This window comes from Narcine bancroftii, chromosome 2 (assembly GCF_036971445.1).
Source record: "Narcine bancroftii isolate sNarBan1 chromosome 2, sNarBan1.hap1, whole genome shotgun sequence".
In the NCBI taxonomy this organism is placed as follows: Eukaryota; Metazoa; Chordata; class Chondrichthyes; order Torpediniformes; family Narcinidae; genus Narcine; species Narcine bancroftii.
The window spans coordinates 198,274,868-198,290,599 of NC_091470.1; the positions used below are offsets into that span (position 1 = coordinate 198,274,868).

The 15,732-nt window shown below is 42.8% G+C and overlaps 1 protein-coding gene across 2 annotated transcripts in view; it reads left to right on the forward strand.

Moving 5' to 3' along the window:
• The window catches only part of LOC138754943 (very-long-chain 3-oxoacyl-CoA reductase-like), a 74,943-nt gene that overhangs the window by 37,317 nt on the left and 21,894 nt on the right, over positions 1-15,732 (forward strand). For both annotated transcript variants that reach the window (XM_069919979.1, XM_069919980.1), the window contains exons 4-7: positions 2,531-2,606; positions 5,364-5,474; positions 7,533-7,600; positions 12,928-12,972. In XM_069919979.1, coding sequence (XP_069776080.1) covers positions 2,531-2,606; positions 5,364-5,474; positions 7,533-7,600; positions 12,928-12,972 — 300 coding nt within the window. The remainder of the gene's footprint in view (positions 1-2,530; positions 2,607-5,363; positions 5,475-7,532; positions 7,601-12,927; positions 12,973-15,732) is intronic.

A 15,732-nucleotide genomic window follows, 5' to 3' on the forward strand; every position in this document is an offset into this window, starting at 1 on the left:
ACAGCTAAGGCTATCATAATAAATCTTTTTTGTGCTCCATCCAAATCGAGTCCAAGTTCTTTACTTCTTATATTACTTAGAAGAAAGATCTCTGGATTTTTTGGTATGTTGCTTTTTGTGATTTTATTTAATACCTGGTTTAGATCTTCCCAAAATTTTTCCACTTTCTCACATGCCCAAATTGCATGTACTGTTGTTCCCGTTTCCTTCTTACAACGAAAACATCTGTCTGATACTGTTGGGTCCCATTTATTTAACTTTTGGGGCGTGGTGTATAGCCTGTGTAACCAATTATATTGTATCATGCGTAACCACGTGTTTATTATATTCTTCATAGTTCTAGAACATAACTTTTCCCATTTTTCATTTTCAATATGAATTCTTCAGTCTTTGAAACAAGATCTGTTTTAAAATGTGTGAATGTATGTGACATACTCTAAATCTTATAAATGCTCCCCAAATGTTAATATTGTTCCAGTTCCTGCATTGTCAATGTGGACAAAAGCTGATGGAGTTTGTGAAATTAAATTCCTCTCTTGCTGCCGTCGTCGTGATTCAAACGTGTGTCTCTGAACCAATTTATAAGACGAGAAGGTTTCGGAGCGAAAACAGGCTATCGAGGCTGTGCTGCCATTTTAATCAGGAGCTGATACATTTCCCCACTGCCCGGCCTTCTCCCCATAACTTTTGATGCCCTGGCTAATCAAGGAACTATCGATCTTCGCCCAATGACCCGGCCTCCGCAACCGCCTGTGGCAACAAATTCCACAGATTCACTGCCCTCCGGCTAAAGAAATTCCTCTGTTCTGAGCAGACACCCTTCCATCCTTAAATTAAATTTGGACATACATACAGCACACTTCAGCCCACAAGTCTGTGCCACCCACTTTACACCCCATCAACCTACACCCCCAGTATGTTTTCAATGGTGGGAGGAATCCGGAGCCCCTCAGGGGAAACCCATACAGACCCAGGGAGAACATACAAACTCTTTACAGACAGTGCGGGACTCAAACTCCAGTCCCAATCGCTAGCACTGTAAAGGCATTGCACTAACCACTGCTCCAAGTTACGCCCTCTTATTCTGGACTTTCCCACCAAGGCAACATCCTTTCTACATCTACACTGTCCACACCTTTCAACATTCGATGAGATTCCCCCCCCCCCCACCATTCTCCTAAGATCCAGGCCAAGAGCCGTCAAATGCTCCTCATATGATAACCCTTTCATTCTCAGAATCATACCAGTGAAGCTACTCTGAACTCTCTCCACATCCTTTCTTAAATGAGAAGCCCAAAACTGCTCACAATACTCCACGGGAGGTCTCACCAGGGCCTGATAAAGCCCCAACATCACAACCCTGCTCTTAAATTCTATTCCTCAGCTTCCCCATAGCCCTCTATTTTTCTAACTTCCATGTACCTGTCCAAAAATCTCTTAAAGAACCCTAATATATCCACCTCCATTACTGTTGCCAGTGGCCCATTCCACACACCAACCACTCTCTGTGTTTAAAAACTATCCCGACATCTCCTCTGTTCTGACTCCCCAGCACCTTAAATCCTTGTCCTCTTGTGTCCACCATTTCAGGCCTTCTGACTATTTAGATGATCAGTACCCCTCGTCATCTTAAACACTGCAATCAGATCACCTCTCGTCCTCCGCCGCTCCAAGGAGAAAAGGCTGAGTTCACTCCACCTGTTTTTTCATAAGGCAAACTCCTTGTAAATCTCCTCTGCGCCCTTCCACGCCTTTCTGGTAGTGAGGTGACCAGAACTGAGGACAGAACTCCAAGTGGGCTCTGACAACATTACCTCTCAGCTCCTAAACTCAATTCCTCGATAACGAAGGCCAATACACCGTAAGCCAGTGGTTCTCAACCTTTTTCCACTCACATCCCTCTTGTAAGCCACACGGCCATCGGTGCTCTGTGATCAGTAAGGGATTGCTTAAGGTGGGATGTGGGTGGGAAGAAAAAGTTTGAAAACCACCGTTTTAATCGTCCTTTATTGACTCGTTATGTTGAGCCATTTTAGTACTCCAAAGGAAATGGGCCAATGACAATTTTTCTCAAGCAAAATATTTCAGTAACAATTGGGCCTAAAGCAGTGATTCTCAGCCTTCCCTCCCCACTCACATCCCACCTTAAGCAATCCCTTACTAATCTCAGAGCACCAATGGCCTAGGGTATGTGAGTGGAAAGGAAATCGTGGAGAGCCACCGCCATAGGCCGCCTTAACCAGAGAATCAACCCGCATAGCTGCATTGAGCATCTGATGGATCCCCAAGACCCGACCCCTCTGACCCTCCACGCGGCCAAGAGTATTCCCATTAATACTATATTCTGCCGTCATATTTGACCTCCCAAAATGAACCTGTTCACGCTTACCTGGGGTGAACTTCGCCTGCCTCTTCTCAGCCCAGATTTCCATCCTATCAGCGTCCCACTGTAACATCTGACAGCTTGTCTTATCAACTTGCGTGGCGGCTTTGAGGAATGTGTGGGATTATTTTTGTTTCTGATTCCTAGTTGGCAAGAAGAGGGTTGAATATTGTGCTGATCAGCCGGTCATTAGAGAAGCTGAAAGCCACGGCAGAAGAGATAGGTAAGGAACATGTTAGTTCCCTGAAGTGGGGAACATAGATTAATTCTGTTTCTGCCTCAGGTTAAGAACAGTAGATTTCTTATTCTAATTAGACTGATGCTAAATTTTTAATTGCTTTTTGAAAGCATTACTAGATTCAAGATTATCACCATGCAATAAAACTGACAACGTGATGACACAAAATTTCCTTTAGTCCACTGTACGGAAAAGATTCGCCATCAGCAGAAATTGCCCGGCTTCCCTTACAGTCAGGGAAGAGAAGCAAAATAGAATCTTCTACCCCCACCAACCCCGAGTCACCGAGTGACTGCAGATTTGCCTCCAGTGCTCTCCGTTGGCCACCCGAGCTCCGGAAGCGAACCTCTGACACAATTGCCTCCCCCCCCCCTCCCCCCCCCCGGTGCCCACTTGCTTTCAGGTTCCAGTACCTGGTACCCCTTCTCCAGCACTACCTGGCGTGAGGCCCTTGAGCACAGCCGCCCGCTGGCGGGTTTCCTCACCTCGAGCCGCCAGCCTGCGCGCTCTCAGCCTCAGAGCCCCTCATGGGTCACTGTCCCGCAGGTCGTCTCCTCTGCTTTTTCTTTCGTAAATTTTATTTTTCATTTGCATCAATATGAGTACAGTATTTAATCCACATCATAGAAAACAGCGATGCAAAAAAGAATATGTGATGGTTCGCCACTAGGCAGGCGAACCGGGCCCGCTTGTAAGCCACACGGCGGGGCAGCCGGCCAAAATGACGCCATTGGGGGTTTTCCCTTCCTCCCAGCACAGGGCACAGAAACCCACGCTGGGGGACCATGTGACGCCCGGGTGACATCAGCGCCCTCCAGTGTGGTTCTCAGCCAGGTCCGGGCTGGAAGTATAAGTACAGCCCAGCAGCCTGCAATAAACTAGTCTGCTCACTGAGCTCAACCCGTCTGGTTGTGTTGTTCTTTCAGAAGCAGTGTAGCTGCTGCTACAAATACATATTTTCATATTTTCTTCCCCCTCCCTTCCCAAAAAAGTAGGAAAGACAGAAGAATAAAAAGCCCACCTGATAATCATACATCCTCCTGATTAGTTAAATTTCAAAATGAACCTTAAATTAACTAGGGTGAGCTGGAGCAGGAGTGGCAGACACTGTCGATGAAGACACAGCAATAAAATCCGTACAAGATTTCCAAATCTTATCAAATTTTTCTGTAAATTGTTTTCTATAACGATGAACAGGTTAGTAATTCCATCTGCCATTTATTCAACCCCACATTATTGTCGAGTTTCCACGTCACCGCTATTGCTACATTTAGAAACTTCTGATAGATATCTAACTTCAAATCAAGGATATCCCCTAATAAAAATATTTTGGGGAATCTTTCAAAACTTGCACCTTCATAACTCGTCCCAATAAAATGCTTGTATCTTCCCAACATTATCCTACTTTTCCACATTGCATCTAAAAAATTCACCAGAATGATTTGAATGAATTCCATGTAATTTGTATGGAGTATTGAGATAAAAAAATTAAATTGTACCATTTGGTATCTGACATTAATTGTATTAGTTACACTTTCATAGCATAACTTATTGAATTTCTATATTTGAATCTCCCAACTCAATTTAGATTTAAATAGATCCTTTTTCTGCATAGTCTTGCTATTTTATATATATATTAGAAGTAAATCTTTTGATAAATGTATCAGTTGTTAAATATTCAAATTAGCTTTGATCAGGAAATCTAACTTTCCTTTTAAATATGATTTAGACTGATCTAAATCATATTTAGATCTACATCACCTTTGTTGACCTCACCAAAGCCTTCGACACCATGAGCAGGAAAGGGCTTTGGCAAATACTAGAGCGCATCGGATGTCCCCCAAAGTTCCTCAACATGATTATCCAACTGCACGAAAACCAACAAGGTCGGGTCAGATACAGCAATGAGCTCTCTGAACCCTTCTCCATTAACAATGGCGTGAAGCAAGGCTGTGTTCTCGCACCAACCCTCTTTTCAATCTTCTTCAGCATGATGCTGAACCAAGCCATGAAAGACCCCAACAATGAAGACGCTGTTTACATCCGGTACCGCACGGATGGCAGTCTCTTCAATCTGAGGCACCTGCAAGCTAACACCAAGACACAAGAGAAACTTGTCCGTGAACTACTCTTTGCAGACGATGCCGCTTTAGTTGCCCATTCAGAGCCAGCTCTTCAGCGCTTGACGTCCTGCTTTGCGGAAACTGCCAAAATGTTTGGCCTGGAAGTCAGCCTGAAGAAAACTGAGGTCCTCCATCAGCCAGCTCCCCACCATGACTACCAGCCCCCCCCACATCTCCATCGGGCACACAAAACTCAAAATGGTCAACCAGTTTACCTATCTCGGCTGCACCATTTCATCAGATGCAAGGATCGACATCTATCAGTTTTGACTCATCTATCTATGAGTTAAGGGTTGGGGGGGAAACTTCTGATAGATATCTAACTTAAGTTAAGGGTTGGGGGCTCCCACGTGCTCTTTCATCTGTTGCCTTTTGTAAACAACAATCCATTAGTGAAGTCTCTTGAGCAAAAGCTCTTGCAAAAGTTCTGGAGCCAATGTGTCTACCATGGGGCACAGCTCCAGAATTTCAAATAAGATCTGTTTTAATGTGTTTGTATGTGACCTACTCTAACAAACCTTTCCCAATTTATCTCCCAAAAACATTTACTCTGTCACAGATCTTTAATGAACGTGAGTGACTCCAGATTGATACATGCTTTTTTTCTGGGCCATTGCAGAACAGCAACATGGGAAGAAAACCAAGATTGTTACAGTTGACTTTACTTCTGGCATCGACATATATGGATTAATTGAGGCAGCCCTGAAAGATCTGAACATTGGAATCCTTGGTAATTAAACGTTTGTCTGCTGGAATTGCAGACAAAGAGTGGCCATGAGCATTGCATGCCACCCCCAACAACAGGAGAAAGAGAAGCAGAAGAGAGATCCTACTCAGTGCCCTGTGGAATCGCCATTAGTGTTCCTGCAGCTGCGCAGACTCTTGCTCAATCCGTCGGCCGCCCGAGCTCCGGATCCAAACCCCCCTCCCCCAATGCAATCAGCGCCCTGAGGGTCCCCTTCTCATCCTCAGCAAGAATCGCAGTTCCGCCTCCTGGCACACCCCCTCCCCACCGCGAACCGGACTCCAGCAGCCCCACATGGGTCCTTCAGCCTCTGAGCCCTCTCACCGGCCCACTCCCATGGCCGCCGCCGCCGACCTGCAGGGTCGTCTGCCCCGCTTCTCCTCCCTCCCCACTTGTGGTGCCCTGCCACTTCCCCCACTCCTTCAGGGTTCTACCCTGAGAGGCATGAAATAAGGAGCGGCTCTTTTACCTGATTTGTTTAAGTGGGGTGGGGGTGGGGGGGGTGTTGGGCCTTGCGGGGAAAGTCAGGACTGAGCAAAATAGAAAAATGTCAGTAAAAAAGGTGAAATTTGCTCTCAGAAAGCACACTCAGTAGCGAACGACACAAGTTGGTAGATAACAAGGAATTTCTAAACTGAACATTTGTTGTGCAGATCACTGCCAGCATCAACTTGTGTCCAGGTTACGTTCTGGAAGAGGGGACGCAAATCAATTTGGGCATAATAGGTGAAATATACTGAACAACGTGAGATACTATGACACATGTACATATTTACCTGAACCTCTATATGTACATGCATACCTAAACACCATAATTATTAAAATGTAAATACTGTGCAGAACCTGTAGATTTTTCAGATAAGATTTAGCCAACGAGATAGCACATAAATAACAGATCCAATTTGATGTCTGGTGTCTCATATGCTATCAAGACTAGTGAAACATTATACAGTCGTGTGTTTTTATCGTAATAAATAGAGAGACTTCACATTAACACAATAACAGTCAAATGTATATACATCACAAGAGTTTGCTCCCCAAATCCACCCTGTTCTCACATTTGGTTCCAAGCTCCGGCCTTTTCCCTCTATCCCTCGATCCCCTGACTGATCAGATACCTATCAGTCTCCTCCATAAGTGGCCCCAATGATCCGGCTTCCACAACGAATTCCACAAACCCACGACCCTCTGGCTAAAGAAATTCCTCCTCATCCCAGTTTTAAGTGGGTACCTTCTCATCCTCTTGTCCTGGATTTACCCACTAAGGGAAACATCTTATTCGCATTGACTCTGTCCAATCCTTTCAGCATTCAGAATGTCTCTATGAGATCCCCTCTCATTCTTCTGCATTCCAATAAATACAGTTCAAGAGCTGTTAGCCCTTGCATTCCTGGAATCATCCTGGTAAAACTTTTCTGTACTCTGTCCAACATTATTACATCCTTCCTAAGATAATCATGGATTTAAATTACATATATGTACTGTATTAGAGGATAGGTTGGATTAAACAGTTGGCAACAGATTCTCTTTGTTTTGGCTTTTGATCCCATGTGTCCATATAACAGTGCGGAAACAGGCCATCTCGGCCCCTCTAGTCCACACCGATTTAAGTGAACTCCACTAGTCCCACCTACCTGCTCCCTGTCCAATTCCCTCCCATCCATGCACTCATCCAACCTTCTCTTAAATGACAAAATTGACCCTGCTGCAACCACCATTCCACTCTGCCTCCTCTCTCTGAGTGAAGAAGCTCCCTCTAAGCTTTTTCCCCCCCAACCCTTAACTCACGACCTCTCGTTCCAATCTCATCTCCCCTCAAGGAGAAGAGCCTGTCTATTCCCCTCATAATTTTAAATACCTCTATCAAATCAAATGCGTGACTTAACATGCGCTAATGCCCGCCAACGTTGGTCCTGGTGTAAATTTTAAATTTTAAATTAAGCCCTTGTGGTGACCTCAGACATATCTGCAATCAGACGTTACTCTATTGGGCATCAGTCGAGGTATGACTGCATATCCTAATTATAATCTTCCTTGTTTCAGTAAACAACGTTGGGATGACCTACACTTCCATGCCATGCTACTTTATGGATGTGCCAAATGTCCAAAAGGTACATATATTGTGTACTTAATTTGGGTGTCAATATTGTGCATTTAACTTGCTCATTATACAGTAAAATATCCATTATCTGGAATTCAATCAGTCATAAACTCAGAAAGAGCAACTCCTTACTAATCACAGAACACCGATGGCCTAGGGATTACTTAAAGTGGGATGTGAGTAGAAAGAAAAAATATTATCTGAGGCATATCTATTCTTTATGAAACCTGTCTGATCCATATGAATCAACTTAGGTAAAAGTTTAGCCAATCTATTCGCTAAAATTTTAGCTATTATTTTATAATTTACATTTAACAACGAAATTGGTCTATATGAGGATAATTTCAAAGGATCTCTATCTTTTTTTGGGATTACTGTAATTAAAGCACTAGAACAAGACTCAGGTAATTCATAGTGTTCTCCAACTTGACGTAATACATCTCCAAAAATCATCATTAAAAATTTTATAAAATTCAACCGAAAATCCATCGTCACCAGGCGATTTACCGTTCGGCATTTCCATCATAGCCATTTTAATTTCCGAGTCAGTAAATGGTGCTTCCAACTCCTGTATATCTGCATCCTCTAATGTCGGTAAATTCAACTGTGATAATAAAAGATCAATTGATCCATTTTCTTATTTTCCTTCAGATGTATATAACTTTTTATAAAATGAACAAAATTCATCATTAATCTCACGAGGTTTATAAGTGATAAGAGAATTCCGTCTAACAGCATTAATAGTCCTCGAAACCTGTTCTTTCTTTAATTGCCATGCCAATACCTTATGTGCTTTCTCTCCCCATTCATAATAACGTTGTTTAGTCCTATTAATCATACATTCAAATTGATAAGATTGCAAAGTATTATATTCCAGTTTCAACCTAGATAATTCTATTTTCTGATCTTCTGTAGCATCTTTCTGAAATTCCTTTTCTAACTCATCGATCTGTTTCTCTAATTCAAGACTCTGATTTAATCGTTTTTTTTAATTTTAGAAGTATAACTAATTATTTGTCCTCTCAAATAAGCTTTCATAGCATCCCATAATACAAACTTACTTTGAACAGAATTAGAATTTTCTTTAAAAAAAAGTTAATTTGTTTTTTCAAAAAAATCAATAAATTCCATATTTTTCAATCTTTCTTCTCTCTCTTTGGCTTGGCTTCGCGGACGAAGATTATGGAGGGGGTAAAAAGTCCACGTCAGCTGCAGGCTCGTTTGTGGCTGGCAAGTCCGATGCGAGACAGGCAGACACGATTGCAGCGGTTGCAGGAGAAAATTGGTTGGTTGGGGTTGGGTGTTGGGTTTTTCCTCCTTTGCCTTTTGTCAGTGAGGTGGGCTCTGCGGTCTTCTTCAAAGGAGGTTGCTGCCCGCCAAACTGTGAGGCGCCAAGATGCACGGTTTGAGGCGTTATCAGCCCACTGGCGGTGGTCAATGTGGCAGGCACCAAGAGATTTCTTTAGGCAGTCCTTGTACCTTTTCTTTGGTGCACCTCTGTCACGGTGGCCAGTGGAGAGCTCGCCATATAACACGATCTTGGGAAGGCGATGGTCCTCCATTCTGGAGACGTGACCCACCCAGCGCAGCTGGATCTTCAGCAGCGTGGACTCGATGCTGTCGACCTCTGCCATCTCGAGTACTTCGACGTTAGGGATGTAAGCGCTCCAATGGATGTTGAGGATGGAGCGGAGACAACGCTGGTGGAAGCGTTCTAGGAGCCGTAGGTGGTGCCGGTAGAGGACCCATGATTCGGAGCCGAACAGGAGTGTGGGTATGACAACGGCTCTGTATACGCTTATCTTTGTGAGGTTTTTCAGTTGGTTGTTTTTCCAGACTCTTTTGTGTAGTCTTCCAAAGGCGCTATTTGCCTTGGCGAGTCTGTTGTCTATCTCATTGTCGATCCTTGCATCTGATGAAATGGTGCAGCCGAGATAGGTAAAGTGGTTGACCGTTTTGAGTTTTGTGTGCCCGATGGAGATGTGGGGGGGCTGGTAATCATGGTGGGGAGCTGGCTGATGGAGGACCTCAGTTTTCTTCAGGCTGACTTCCAGGCCAAACATTTTGGCAGTAACATTGTATTAACCCTCCAATGATCGGCCACTTGAATTTTCTCAGAGGTTGCATATGTAAAGTATAACAAAGAATGATCTGAAATCACTCTACTGTTGTATTTTCCCTTGTAAATGTGCCGATACTAAAAAAAAGTCAATCCTTGAAAACGATTCATGTCTAGATGAATAAAAGGAGAAATCTTTCTCTGTCGGATTAAGACGTCTCCAAATATCTACTAAATTAAGATCTTTCATCAACGCTTGAACCTGAACCACCATTTTAGATTTCTTAACTTTCTTCGGAGATTTATCTAATAAAGGTTCCAAAACACAATTAAAATCACCACCAACTAAAACATTATCATTAGCCTGACCCAGATATAAAAATGCATCTGAAATAAATACTTCATCATCTGCATTTGGAGTATAAATATTAAGTAAAGTCCAAAATTCACTAAAATCTTACAATTCAATTTAAGAATACATCCTGCCTTTTCCTCCATTGATTGTAATTCAAAAGATACATTTTTATGTATCAAAATTGCTACACCTTTAGCCCTGGAATTAAATGAAGAAGAATATACATGCCCTACCCAGTCCTTCTTCAATTTCATACTTTCTTTGACATTCAAATGTGTTTCTTGTAAAAAAGCAACATCAATTTTCATTTTCTTAATATACGCCAAAATTCCCTTACGCTTAATGTGACTGTTTAAACCTCGAAAATTAAGAGTAGCAAACCTCAACTTTGACTTATCTACTAATATTACTAAAGACCAATAATATCTTTATATGAAAACTCAAATCAACGTATATAGGCCCTCCAATAGGAGAAAAAAATCACAAATTAAAAGCTAGATAAAATGAAAATAAAAAAAATAACCCCCCCCCCCCAAAAAAAAAACTACCAAAAGGTAGTAATCCCTAAACAAAATTTGGGTGTGGATCACTAATAGAACTTAGAGCAAATCTCTCCCTCCCCATCCAAACAAAGAATAACATCAAAATATCATAATAACATAAAAAGTAAAATAAGAATAAGAAAATTCTTCCATTCATCCAAGAGATTCCAAACTCAGAGATCCCATTTCAAAAGAAGTTGGACTCTTTCCATTTCCATTTTTCCCATTTCTGCCATTTCTTCCATTTCCAGAACAACCAGATTTTTCTTTAGGAGACAATGGTGGACTGTCTATGTCCTCTTATATCTGGCAATGAATCAGCAAAAATCATTGTTTCATGATCATTCTCAAAAAACTAAGATTGAAAGTCTCCATAAAGCACCTTCAACACTGCTGGATAGCGAAAAGTAGACTTATAACCTATACGCCACAAAACTTCTTTAACTGGATTAAATCGACGTTGACGTTGAATGACCTCTTGACTCAAATCAGGATTAAAAACAACTCTGCTATTCTGAATCAATAACGGAGTTTGTCATTGACTCGCATTTTGCACTGCTAGTCGAAGTATTGCTTCTCTGTCCAAATAATTCAAACATCGAATTATTACAGGTCTCGGTGGTTGACCAGGTAAAGATGTTCTTCTTAAAGCTCTATGAGCGCTTTCCAGTACCAAGCCTCTAGAAAAAAATTCTTGCCCTAGTACTGTGGGATCCAGTCTTTAAAAAAACGAAGAAGATCTTGTCCTTCCATACCTTCTGGAAAACCAACAATTTTCACATTATTCCTTCTGCTTTGATTCTCCAAGTAGTCTATTTTCCTCTCTAACTCCTTCTCACGTTCTCGCAATTCTATAATGGAGTTTTCAGCCTTCAGCACTTTTTCTGTATTAGAAGCCACTTGCTGTTTACATTCCAAAAAAGCAGACTGAAATTTTTAAAAATCTTCACAAGATGCTTCCACACATGCTTAACTGTATTCAGTTCTGAACATATACTAACATTCATTTGAGCCAGCTCATTCATTAAAGGCTGGATGACAGCATTTAACTGCTTACATTGCTCAGCCCTGCTTTCTCTAACGTAGTGGCGGAACTAGGTAACTGCAGCTCCTGCTGCAACTCAACAAAAGGCGTTTTAACAGTTTTACTGTGGGTCTGGACTCCCAGCGACGGCACCCCAGCTTCCTCAGGGGGTCGAGGCTGGTCTCCCCCCGCAACTCGCTGTTTTTTCACAAAATCTCGGAGGAAATCGATATCTTCAGGTTGGAATGCTATCTTCAATATTTTCTGAAAAAAAATTTAAAAACTTTAAAATCGGGTTTTTAATAGTTCTGCCAGGGGGAGGCGTCTCTCCACGTCTTCTCCCAATGCCATTACGCCTCGCCCCCTTAAATATTGAATGTACGGAACATAATTTATTGCAATTTTAAACCTGTAACATAAAACAACAAATTTCATGACATGCGTTCATGACCAATAAACCTGATTCTGATTAAACTGAAGAAAATAATTGCCCAAGATTTAAAGTTAATCAAAGCTCTTTCTGCACCACATGGCACTTGGATAGGTAAGGGTATTGGCCAATTTTCTTCAGATTTCAGTTTTATTGTCAGGGTACATACCTGACATCACATACAGCCCTGAGATTCTTTTTCCTGCGGGCAAGAAAAAATTATCACTTCTTGGTAGTGCAAAAAAAAAATACTCAATGTACACATGAAAATAAATAAAGAAATGTAAACAAACTGCAATAAAGAGCATCCTGATGTATGCATCTTTGCTGTCCAGGGCTTGGTGCAGAGCCAGTGAAATGGCACCCGCCATAGAACCGTCACTTTTGGAACTAATCATGCACCAGATTAGGGTTAGGGTTGGTTGGTCGGGGGGTGGGGGGGGGGGGGGGTCGCGGCGTAGCAGATAGTACCAGCGATTAGGACCGGAATGAAGTTCGAATCCTGTCTGTAAGGAGTTTGTATGCTCTTCCGGTGTCTGCGTGGGTTTTTCCCGGGGGAGTGCTCCGGTTTCCCCAACCCTTCAAAAACGCACTGGGGTGTAGATTAATGGGGTGTGAATTGGGCGGCAGGGACTCGTGGGGCCGAATTGACCTGTTATTGTGCTGAATGTCTAAATTTAATTTAAAAAAATGTAATGACTTATAATTCCTAAGGTGATAGATGTTTAGATCTGAAGAAGGGAGTTAGATGGTGAATTAATCTGTTGATTCTCATTGAGTGATGCTCCACTGAGTGAGATGGGAAAATATTCTCATTGACACTACACCTCAATAGAAGTTAGTGATTTTAGAGTGAGGTGGAGAGAAATGTCATAAAATGACATTTAAATAAATCTTTTTTTCTAAAATGATGTTTTAATGTTTCAGAGTATCTCCAATATCTTGAACTGCAACGTTCTTTCTGTCTCAGTAGTAAGTATTCATACACTGTATATATGTTTAATGAGAGTATAAGCAACTGTTCTTTTCGGGGTTATTGACTCAGACAGAGAGAGTTTTTCTGCACCTGTTCAATGGGTTGAGGCCTTCTCTACATTGCTGACTAGAAGAGCCATCCTATTCAAATGGAAAGATTCTCGACCTCCAACAGTGATTCACTGATTTTTGCATATTATGTCCTGTTGAAGTTCGGAAGAAATTAGATCCCATCAGTGAAATTTGAAGAAACACAGTGACCTTTTATGCCTTGTTTTCATTTGATGATTAGATGTCCTTCCAGATGAGATATAGTTTTACCTTTGACAGTAGGAACCAAAAGCTACAAAATATACGTAGCCCTGGGGTGAACCATGTCACTCCATTATCAAACCGGCGCCCATAGTTACGGCCCCCCCGCCCCTCTCTGCAGGATCAGGAGAAGTTCCCGGTGGGCCGGCCAGAGGGTTGGGGGGGTGGGGCACGATGACCTCCGGGAGGTGGATGATTTCAGAGGTCGGGTGACAGAGGCTGCGCGCGAAGACCCTCCTGTGAAGATTCCTTTCGCTGGTTGTGTGGGGTCCAGCTCACAGGCAACATCTGCTGTGGCTTCATTCGCTACCACCCTCAGGACCAGCTGCTCAGCTGCTTTGTGGTAGTTGATTGATTTGATCAGAGTCAGTTAGGAAGGGGTTTTTTGTACAATGCTTTTGAGTTTTTTTATTTCATTTTCCCCCATTGAAGTGGAGATGGGACCAAGTTTCTACTGTTTGAAGTTTTATATTAATATGTGATATTGTATTTTAAGTTTTGTTCCCTTTTCTTCTTTGAACTGTATTCCTGTAAAAACCAATCAAAAAGATTGATAAAGAAGGCATGTTCTTCTGTGGAAAATTGGCGCCTTATGGCGCCAGGTTGTGGTGGAAATGAGCATCTTGCATCAATCCTGGTTTGTAGGTCGGTACTACCTGAGTAAATCCTGGTTAACTTTACTCTGCCCCTCTACACCACAATGTGATAGACCATAAACACGATGTTCATCCATTGCTGTCGATGAAGACCACGGCACCATTAAATTAAAGCAGTGGTTCTCAACCTTTTTCTTCCCATTTGCATCCCACGTTAAGTCATCCCTAGGCCATCGGTGTTCTGCGATCAGCTGTCGCCGATTTCTTCGGGACTTTATAATTATTTAAATAGAAAACACAGCCCAGGAGATCGTTTCCGAGTTTATTGACAAGGTTAACCTTGGAGAGTCCACAACAGAGACTCTGCCCATATGAGGCAGAGAACATGCTTTTATAACCCAAAACAAACAAGTCTTTAATCAATTGCTACAGGATATGTGCTCCCTCTCGCACAGTACGGTTACAAGACAGAATGAAAAGAAGGAAACATACAAGGACACATCCTTATCACATTCCAACATCTTCGTGTGAGTTACTCCCTCACTCACTTCTGTCTTCGCGTCTACTTGATTAAAATCATGTTCCCTTCCACATTAGTAAGGGATTGCTTCAGGTGGGATGTGCATGGCAAGGGAAGGTTGAGAATCACTGCTCTAGACCCAATTGTTAGTGAAATATTTTGCTGGAGAAAAATTGTCATTGGCCCATTTCCTGAAACCGTGCACCTAACAAGTCAATGAGGGACGATTATAGCAGGGATTTTCAATCTTTTTCTTCCCACCCACATCCTACCTGAAGCAACCCCTTACTGATCACAGAGGACCAACGGCCTAGGAATTGCTCAAGGTGGGATGTGAGTTTAGGGGGGCAGTTTGAAAACCACAGGTTTAGGAGGAACATTAGGGGAGAATTTCTCACTCAGAGAGTTGGAACGAGCTGCCATCTGATGTGGTAAATGCGGTGTTTTAAGAATAAATTGGATAGATGCATGGATGGGAGAAGAGGGTTATGGAATGGGTGCAGGTCAATGGGGTTAGTGGAATGATCTTTTGGCACGGACTAGAAGGGCTGAATGGCCTGTTTTCTGTGCTGTAGATTTCTTTGGTTCTATAATCTTGCTGATCTTTACACATCTGAGTCTGCACCATCAAGCACTCATTTATAGTCATCGTAATCCTATTTTATTCTCCCAACAATAATTATCAACTCTTCCCAGAGTTTCAAGTTTCAAGATTTCTTAATTGTCAAGTAATAAAACAGATGTAATATTACACAAAATCAACTTTAGTCGGCCGTAAGGCAGGCGAAGATTTGCCATCGGCAGAAATTGCCCGGTGCCCTTTACAGTCAGAGAAAGAGAAGCAAAAAAGAGATCCCCCCTCCCTCCGAGTCACCGAGTGTCCTTGGGTTTGCTTCCAGCGCTCCCGCAGCCTTCCATCCAAACCGTCGGCCATCCAAGCTCCAGATCTGAATCTCCGACACCACCAGGAAGCCTTTGGCATCCTCAGAATCTTGATTCTGATACCTCATTGAGCCAGTCCGCGTGAGCCCTTTGATTGCTGTCGCCGGGAGCCCGCATCCTGTGTAGGTTCCTCACCTCGAGTTGCCAGCAGCCGTAGAGTACCTCGCTGGCCCGTTGCCATGGTCACTGTCCCGTGGGTCATCTCCTCTCCTTCTCAAATGGGGCTGGGGGGGAGATCCTGTTTCCAGGTGCCCTGCGCCAGTCCTCTGTTTCCCCAGGTCTGCAACCCCTTGAGGCCGCTGCTGATCGCAGGCGCCGCCATCTTGGGCCCAGACCCCGCAGTTGCAAGATTTTAAAATTATCTACTGTCGGCTTCTATAACAGGCC